Here is a 9,082-nt window from a genome sequence, read left to right as displayed (position 1 = left end):
CTCTTCTTAGCATTGACCTGTAGTCTATGCTTGCGAAGCTCTTGAAAAACAATAGATATATGTTTTCTATGCTCTTCTTTAGACCGTGAAAATATTAGAATGTCATCAAAGAAGACACATATGAACCTTGATTGAGGTCTGAAAATTCTCTTCATCATTCGATTGAATGTGGCGAGTGCATTAGTCAAATCAAACGGCATGACTAAGAACTCGTATAGTCCAAATGTCGTATGAAAAGCTGTCTTATGAACATCTTCATGTGCTATCCATATCTCGTGATAGCCCCTCTTGAGATCAATGCGACTAAAGATACTAGCCCCTTGCAACTTATCCAAGATATCATCTATCCTTGGGATAGGAAAACGATTCTTGATTGTGATCTTGTTCAAAGATCTGTAGTCTATGCACATACGGAAAGAACCGTCTTTCTTTTGAACAAGTAAGACTGGAGAGCAGTATGGCGAAGAGCTAGGTTGAACTAACTCTTTTTCCAACAATTTGTTTACTTGTGTTAGGATCTCCTCTTGCTGACTTGCACTTACTCGGTAAAGCGGTTGGTTAGGTGGTGAACTGCCTGGGATAAGATCAATTGTGTGATCTTCCAAGTGCTTAGGAGGTAACTCTCCTAGGAGTGAATCACTAAAACAATCTTCATATTGTTTAACAAAATCATGTCTAGCTTGATCAATTAAAGAGAGGGGTTCTTTTAAATTCTGAGACTTAGAAGCATTAGTTGGTATTGTGTGTTCATTAATGGCACCAAGTGCCCTTGAATCATTAGTTTCTTTTGAATCTCTCACAAAAATCATGTACGTAGAAATAGCTTTCTTCATTTCTTTAGAAATGCTAACATGACTAACCATTGGCACATGCCAATCTCCAGCATCAGCAATGCATACTATGTTCTAACCCTTGAAATGCAAGGGTCTTCTTAACAAAATCGAGAAGAGGTCTAATCTTGTAATGCCAAGGCATGCCTAAGATAACATCATAGTTACCTATGGGTGCAAGTAGAAAAGATTCTTGGTCGCCGTAATCCCCAATTCTAAGATTCAACTTCCTTTGAATAAGTGTAGAATTGGTTGTAAGTCCTTCAAATGCCGAGAACCTGATCCAGGTGGTGTTCCCAATCGATCCGGTGGAATTTGTAGCCTTTCAACAGTATCTGCTGACACAAAATTATCTATGGACCCTAGATCGGACCCTGGATCAAAGAGTATCAAAACTCGTTGATTATCGAGTGTCCCCCAACCATTTAAAAGTTGTCTTTTCTTCTCATTTGAATGAGTGTTAACTAGCACGTCTGGAATAGAATTTGAGGATGGCGGAGGAGGATCTTTAACCACATTTGGTTCCTTCCTTTTGTGAGGACAATCAGGCTTCATATACCTTAACTCACCACAAAGAAAGCACCTTCCTTCCTCTTTGTACCTTTGTATCTCAGAGGGTGAGAGATACTTGCACTTCTTCTTGTTACCCTCTGGCTTTGAATATTGGTCATGGGTAAAGGTAGGTCTTCTTTGATTAGTCATGTCTCTTGGTTGATCATAGAGCTGCTCTTGTCTATCTCTATAAGAACTCATCTCCAACTTTCGAGATGTGCCAGGTGTATGCAAACTTTTAGCTATCATGGCAGACTCCATCATGCGAGATAAGGTTTCATGTGGATACACCTTCATGGTTTTGTGTAAATGAGGGAGTAGGCCAACTTCAAACTTCCTTTTCTTCTCTTCATCGCTGATCTCCATGAAAGGAATAACCTTGAGAAGAGTAGACCAAAACTTGTCCACATAACTAGTGACCTTTTCATGCTCTTTCTGGCCTAGCCAATCCCACTCCTTGACATTATTCTCAAAATCAGGAGGCAAGAACTGAGCATAAAACTTCTTCTTGAACTTTTCCCAAGTCATATGTTTCCTTTCCTCCAAAAGGAGAGTCAACCACCAATTGCTAGCAGTGTCTTTTAAGTGCATGCCTACATGCCTGAGCTTGGACTTTTCTAAGAAATTACCATTAGAGAAAGCAACTTCAAATTGCATGACAAAGGCTAACGCCTTAGCAGGATCTCTCTTACCGGAGTAAGAGTCAAACTTTATGTCCTTATTCCCAAACTTGAAAGGCTTAGTCTTCTTAAGCTTGCTCCTCTTATAGTCCCTCTTTGTTTGTTTGCAGATTACATGAGACTTAGAACCAAGAGAGTAGAAACTAAAAGCTGATGAGGAGGAGGAGGAACTTGAGTAATCAGGGGAGTAGCTGGTTGTTGAGGGAGATGGCTCCCTCCTTATCCGCCTCACTCGAGGTGAGGTCTTTTTACTCTTCTTGACTCGAGAATCATTCTTCCTTCTAGGAAGCTTCTCAACAATTGGATGCTTTGCATCTTCACCATCAATTGGTGCAATGGTGTTTCCTCCAGTATCACCATCTTTTGGAGGATTCGGTCCTTCATAAGTAGCTTCTTTCCTTGCCCTTAAGTTGTCAGTCAATTGACGTACTTCAGGAATCTCCAACAAGCTATGATACTCTATCAATTGAGCCTATAATTGCTCACTTGTAGGTGCTTCATCAGTTGCCATCTTTACCTTCTTCTTGCAAGGATCGCCTTTACTTTGAGAAAAGCAAAGAGACCTACTCTAATACAATTGTTATAGAATCTGAGATACACGCTCGACTTTCTTATATACTTAAAATATATATGATGAATATTATGTTGGCATAGAGTGATAATAGATGAGAGAAAAGAAAGATGTAGAGAGAGAGGTAGAGAAATTGGCAACACACTAGGGACTGGAAGATGGGCCAGTCCCTCCCCTTGTGGAGTTATATTATTGACAAGGAGCAAGCTCCTCCATTACACATAGGCCAGTTCTCTACATCTTTCTTTTCTCTCATCTATTAATGTTGGCATAGAGTGATAATAGATGAGAGAAAAGAAAGATGTAGAGAGAGAGGTAGAGAAATTGGCAACACACTAGGGACTGGAAGATGGGCCAGTCCCTCCCCTTGTGGAGTTATATTATTGACAAGGAGCAAGCTCCTCCATTACACATAGGCCAGTTCTTACTTGTAGATCTTGGAAACAAGATCACGGTTCCTTGCACGGTATACAACCGGCTAACACTTGCACAACTTGGAAGTTGGCACCTTTTGATCCTTCTTGAGTCTCCTTCTCTCCTACACAATATGTGTAAGGCTCTTCTCTTGGCGCTTGATTTCAGCAAAGCTTCTGCAGCTTGCACCTTCTCTTCTCCTCTTGGAACTTGATTTTGGCAGAGCTTCTGCACGAGTTGCACCTTCTCTTCTCCTCTTGGAACTTGATTTCGGCAAAGCTTCCGCAATACTTGCACCTTCTCTCCTCCTCTTAGAACTTGATTTCAGTAAAGCTTCCGCAGCACTTGATTTCAGCAGGGCTTTCACAGCACTTGCACCTTCTCTTCTCCTCTTGGATACATGCAAAGTGATGCTTCCTTTACCTCTCCCTTACAGCCAAGGAGAGCCTCCTCTTTTATAGGCTTTCAAGAGCTTCTCTTCTTGGAGAGAGTGTTGAGTTGATCTTCATGCAAGATGTGGTTATTCCACTCTGCAACACTAATTTTGAGATATCTCTTTGTGCATTGTTTGGATGAAAAAATGTCCAACACAAAAGTTGTAGATCTCGTTGTTTTCGATAACCCGTATGGCCTATTTTTAGAGATCGTTTTTCTATTGCAAGATATTTTAAAAATAGATTTTCTAAAAAACAGCTTTTTAAAGTGTTCTCTTAACTTGTGGTCCATGCAACCACCTTGAGTCATAGATAAGGAGAGTTCATTAGATTGCCTTGGGCCTCAACCTTAAGATTGAATTCCACACAAAAGCTTGTGTCATTTTATACCTTAGAAAGAGAAAATCACCTCTCTCGTCACTTCCAGAGAATCACGTCTCTCGTCTTTCTTAGTGAGAGAATTCCCTCTCTCACTTTTCTTAATGAAAGAAAATACCTTAAACCTTGACATGTAGGGGAGAGGATGACCCCAAATGAATGCAATGCTCATTACACATAAGTAAATATTCCCAGGCATCCCTGGATGCACACATAAATACATATACACAATGCTAATGCACTTCCTCTTCTTAGAACTCAATCCATCTTCATTTATGTATAACTCCTTGGTTCTTGTGTACACTATTACACTTGGCAAACAATTCTTTCCCCCTTCATAACTTGTACTGCCTATACCAGATATCCCCGTCACAGTGCTCTGATCACCCCATTAAGTGATGCACTAGGAATACCGGTCTCTAAATGGTCTCATGGCCATGTTAGATCATCATCAACACTTAAAGAAAAGTGAATCATTAATTTATTGACATGAATTTATTAAATAGAGAATGCGTCATAAGCAATCAATTTAGTGACAATGACCCTAAGCCATCATATAAGGCTAGATTGATTGCTAAAGGATTTTTTTGCTAAGGACTTTAAGTATGAAAAGGGATTTGATTTTGATTATGTCTTCTCTCCTATGGTCAAGATGACTACCCTACACTTGGTCTTGGCCTTGGTTGTTCATTAGGATTTGGATCTTTATCAAATGGATATCAAGACAGATTTTCTACATGGAAACTTGCATGATTATATTTATATGTAGCAACCTAAGGACTTTATGGAAAACTGTAAGGAACACCTAGTGTACAAATTGAAGAATAGTTTTTATGGGCTTAAGTAGGCACCCATGGAATGGTACCATAAGTTTGATGCTTTCATGTGTTCATAGGGATATTCTTGCAATGATATGGATCTCTGTCTATACAGGAAGAAGGCTGTGTGATGGTAGCCTTATTATCTTGGTTCTTTATGTTGATGATATGCTTATTGTTGGGAGTGCTCATGTTGAGCTTGACACTTTAAAGACTTAGCTCAAAAACCACTTTGAGATGGAGGACATGGGGCAAGCCTCACACATACTTGGTATGTGCATTACACGTAATCGTACTAAGGGACTTCTCCACTTGTCCGAGAAGGAGTACGTACATTCATAGAGTACTCGAGCAATTCTACATGCAGAATGGTAAGCCTATTGGCTATCCTTTAGCTTCTCATGTGAAGGTTAATTAGGTAGATTGTCCCCAGTGTCCCTAATCAGATGATGAGAGGGCCAAGATGGCCAAGGTTTTGTATGTATCTGTAGTGTGGGAAGTTTGATGTATGTCGTGATAGCCACTCATCTTGACATAGCATTTGTAGTGGGAGTTGTGTGCATTTACTATAATAGCTAGGATACAAGAGTCATGGGTTACATTGACTCAAATTATGTGAGATATGCAAATAGTAAGGAGTCCACCTCTAGGTATGTCTTTACCTTTGCTGGATATGTTATCTCTTGGATGTTGAGGGTCAAAAATGCATACCCTTGCCTATTACCGAGGCTGAGTATATTGCATCCCCACTAGGACTTATAAGGAGGCCACATGGTTAGACCATGTGATTATAGATATTGATATGACTATGACTCCTACCCTGCATTCAAATTTGATGAGTGCCATTCACTTCACCCGTAATATGATCTTCCATACATTGCGGTATTGCTTCATCAAAGAGATGATAGAGGACAAGTCTATTGAGCTTGTCAAGATCCCTATGGATATGAATTCTATATATCTGCTCACTAAAAGTCTCCTAATGAGATATTATACTTTCCTTATGGAGATGATGGGCATAGGATGAGATGAGGTCTCTTTCTCATCCTATTGTACTTCTATGTATACTTTGTACTTTGTTACTTTTTTATTACTTTCTCCACACTCGGGCACATTTGCCTTTAAGTGGCAAGCTGTTGGGGGTTAAAGGTCGTCTATGCTTAGCTACCTATATCTACTTATATACTATACCCACATACTTGTACACTCCAGGTGGTGAGCTCCCATCATTGCCCTCACTTTATTCTTTATTCTTTTTGTGGCAAAGAATAAGGAAAGGCATGTTACACATTGTGACTAGTGGAGTTCCCACTTATAGATCTCTCTTTTCTTGCTTTAACGTCCATAACTCTTGCTCTCTTCTTGCTTCCACCTGTGCTTCCACTTCCATTATACCTTTATAAAGAGAAGCTTCTACTCATTGCTTCTCTTCTCCTTACCCATTGATTCTCTCTTCTTCATCTTTATCTTCTTCTCCTCCTCCTCCTCATCTACTATACCACGTGGAAGCTTAAGGTGATTATTATCTCTATGACAAGCCGAGAGAGTGACTAATTGCAAAGAAAAGGTTTACCATGAGATGAGGGAAAAATCCAATGAATTGGAGTCTTTTCCAAGAGACTGTGATATGAGTCCTCTTAGTTAAACAAAAATATGTCTTTTACCTATAGCCGACTTAATGGAATAGATTGACATCATTTGGAGCCTTTAAAAATTGAATGGTTTATTACCGTATTGAGCAAACAAGACTAAATGACATCTTGAGGTGAAGTTGAACGCTTTGTTACTAGGATCCCAACTCCCTATAAAAAACAATGGTGAGATCAAATGGAGGTATCCTCTTGAGAGGAAGGGCACAGAGTCAAGTGCTCCTTGGTAAAGCACTTGAAAGAGTTCTCCTCCTTACACTTATTCCTCCTCCTACTCTTAGAAAAGAGCTGTTGAACTCCTGTCAAATGGGTGCAACTCAAGTGCCCTTTGGAAGAGTGCTTGGAGTGTCATTTTCTTTACTACTCGAGTGGGCCAAGTTTAAAAGTATCAACCACTCATTGTATCCCTTCTATTCCTTGTAATAGGGATTTTGATGGCATACACCCTAACAATTTGCTATAGCATACAAGGTGTTATTCTTCTCAAGTATGTATCAAAGAATACTCCTCTCACTATGCACCACTGCCGTTCATTAAAGCTCATTCTCAAAAATTTTCTTTTTTCTTCCAGTTTTGAATATTTTGTCGAGTAACACTCAAATCTCTTTTCATCTTTCTTCCCCTCAAGTTGTATGTAAGTGTTAAGTCCTCTCTATATCTTCTCTTAATCTCTTAATCCAGTACTAGCACTTAGGTGCTACCCATAGGATGCTTTATCCAAAGAGTTATTTCGACCTCTTCTCCTTTGCAAACCCAACCTATTCTTTCCCTAATCTGACATAGCAATAATGTTATAAAAATTACCCAAAAAATTATATGAAAATAAGATAATTTATTTCTATAAATTTTAAACATTGTTTAATGGGTGCATGATTATAACTTATGCATAGGTGTGGGTGTGACATTGATTGCTCATGCCTGGTAGTTAAATGTCAGTGATACTAATGTGATTTGTGCTTGTTGATGGAGCAAATTATTAGGGGAACATGTTATTTTTTTATGTGAGCTTAAGATATGCTACGCTTTCATTATCTATTGCATGCATGTATTCATCTATCACCGTGGTGAGTAGTGCATGAGGTAAGGGCCAAGGCTCATCAAGCAAGCAAGCCCTTGCATTTTGTATCGACCCGAGTATTCGATCAAATTTGCTTGGGAGTAATGCGGAGTGGAGGGGAGGGGAGTTAAACAAGGAGCACGTGCTTACGCACTCATGATCTCACTAAATCGCCCCCCCCCCCCCCCCGAAAAGAAACAAAGCCACATCCGCCTCGCGAGTCGCCACAACCTTTGCAATGCGAATGCGCTCGCTCTTTGTGTGTGTGTTGGTGCAAGCTGCGTTGATGCTCGCGAAAACGTAAGAGTTAAGAGACCTTGGATGGACACTATCAGTACACTCCAGTAGGTAATTATCAAAGTCCAAAAAAATGAAGGATGTCAGCAATCCACAAAAATAAGCTTGTAATCCGATTACTCGAAACGGAGGATAGCAAACAATGCAGAGGAAAAGTAGCTGCTGTTTTGTTTTTTTTTTTGGCCTCGAATCAGATAATTCGCTGCGTGGGAGGCGGCAGCGGCAGCAGCAGCAGCAGCAGGTAAAATCCCTGCGTGACCGTGAGAACGATCACGAATGCCTCCAAGAAATTCTGCCAAAACCAACCAGGACTCGGATCTCCAATTTTGTCAGTTAAGAGAGAAAGGAAACAGCCCGAATTCGGAAAAGGAGTATGAATGAGAAATGTCGCTCACCAAGGTGGTGCCACTGTGCCCGATCCGAATCTCCTTGCAAGCCAACCTGGCAAACGTCCATTGGAGTGAGTGCTTGAAAATCTGGTGGATGATGCATCGCTCGCTAGCCAACTGATTGACTAGTTCTAGTTCATAATATAACAAAGAAGGAGAGGAGATAAACATAATCTGTGTGTCTACTTTGGAAATTATTACCCTTACCCGAACGCAATGAGCAGGAATATCCAGGCAGTCAAGCTGGATGTCATACTAGCAACGACTAGGTCCACCCTCCAATCCGACTGCATGAGTCGAAGCCCCGTGAAGACGGAAGCGATTCCTGTTGCCCCTACAACCAGTGTGAAAAGTGTGAAGTTTGGGGTGACCTCGTTCCCGTAGGTACCTACATCATCATCATCATCGTCATCAACTGTGACTGATTGCTGATCTTAAGAAGAAATGAAATTGAGAGATGAAAGAAAGAGCGCTTTACTTATCCCATCCACCATGCTCTTAAGAGCCCATGCCGCAATCCCTAGCACTATTGCGTACAGGGCAAAGTTGAGGATGAGAATAGGTGCAGCAAATGAACGATCGAGGATACTTGACCTCATTCTTTTGCTTGATGAGTCTATGCGAGTTATGAAACACAAATCTCTATGTCCCGAGACAAGCTGTTGCAAATCCTTTCTACCCCCTCAAGAAGTGGGCAGTTATATATGCATGTTGTGGTAGGGATTCGAGTGCAAATGTGGAAAGCCATCGATTCTCGAGTGTTTACCTGAAAACTAGTGCATGTCTTCTCAATTTGCACAAAACAAGTGAAGATTGTTAATTTGCATCAAGAATCTTTGAAGTGAAATTTACATGCAAGCAATCTTTGGGTTGCTTTCCTCCATTCCTTCTATTACGCCATGCCTACTTTCCAACTATTAAAGCCCATATCATCACCATGTGCATATACAACTCACATTTAAGTGCAAGACAATTTAAGTAGGATGAACCTTTCTCATGGCCTTGGCTTTTCT

The 9,082-nt window shown here is 40.4% G+C and overlaps 1 protein-coding gene across 1 annotated transcript; it reads right to left on the bottom strand.

The window, feature by feature from the left end:
• Positions 1–7,696: 7,696 nt before the first annotated feature.
• On the bottom strand, positions 7,697–8,851 carry LOC148028265 (membrane protein PM19L-like). Its single transcript, XM_087689022.1, has 4 exons — positions 8,548–8,851; positions 8,277–8,457; positions 8,076–8,121; positions 7,697–7,972 (listed from the first exon to the last, which is right to left on the bottom strand). The coding sequence occupies exons 1-4, from the start codon at positions 8,666–8,668 to the stop codon at positions 7,871–7,873; spliced, it is 450 nt and encodes a 149-aa protein (XP_087545148.1). The 5' UTR covers positions 8,669–8,851; the 3' UTR covers positions 7,697–7,870.
• Positions 8,852–9,082: the final 231 nt, after the last annotated feature.

Source organism: Lygodium microphyllum, chromosome 12 (assembly GCF_053477565.2).
Source record: "Lygodium microphyllum isolate KBCC chromosome 12, Lygodium_microphyllum_v1.1.10, whole genome shotgun sequence".
Taxonomy (NCBI): domain Eukaryota; kingdom Viridiplantae; phylum Streptophyta; class Polypodiopsida; order Schizaeales; family Lygodiaceae; genus Lygodium; species Lygodium microphyllum.
The sequence above is the reverse complement of the archived record's forward strand: the minus strand, read 5'-3'. Positions and strand labels throughout refer to the sequence as shown.

Coding starts and splice junctions, on each gene's coding strand:
- LOC148028265 (XM_087689022.1), bottom strand. CDS start 8,668: ATGAGGTCAAGTATCCTCGATCGTTCATTTGCTGCACCTATTCTCATC. Junction 8,458..8,547: donor GAGCATGGTGGATGGGATAA/GTAAAGCGCTCT, acceptor ATGATGATGTAG/GTACCTACGGGAACGAGGTC. Junction 8,122..8,276: donor TTCCTGCTCATTGCGTTCGG/GTAAGGGTAATA, acceptor GACGTTTGCCAG/GTTGGCTTGCAAGGAGATTC.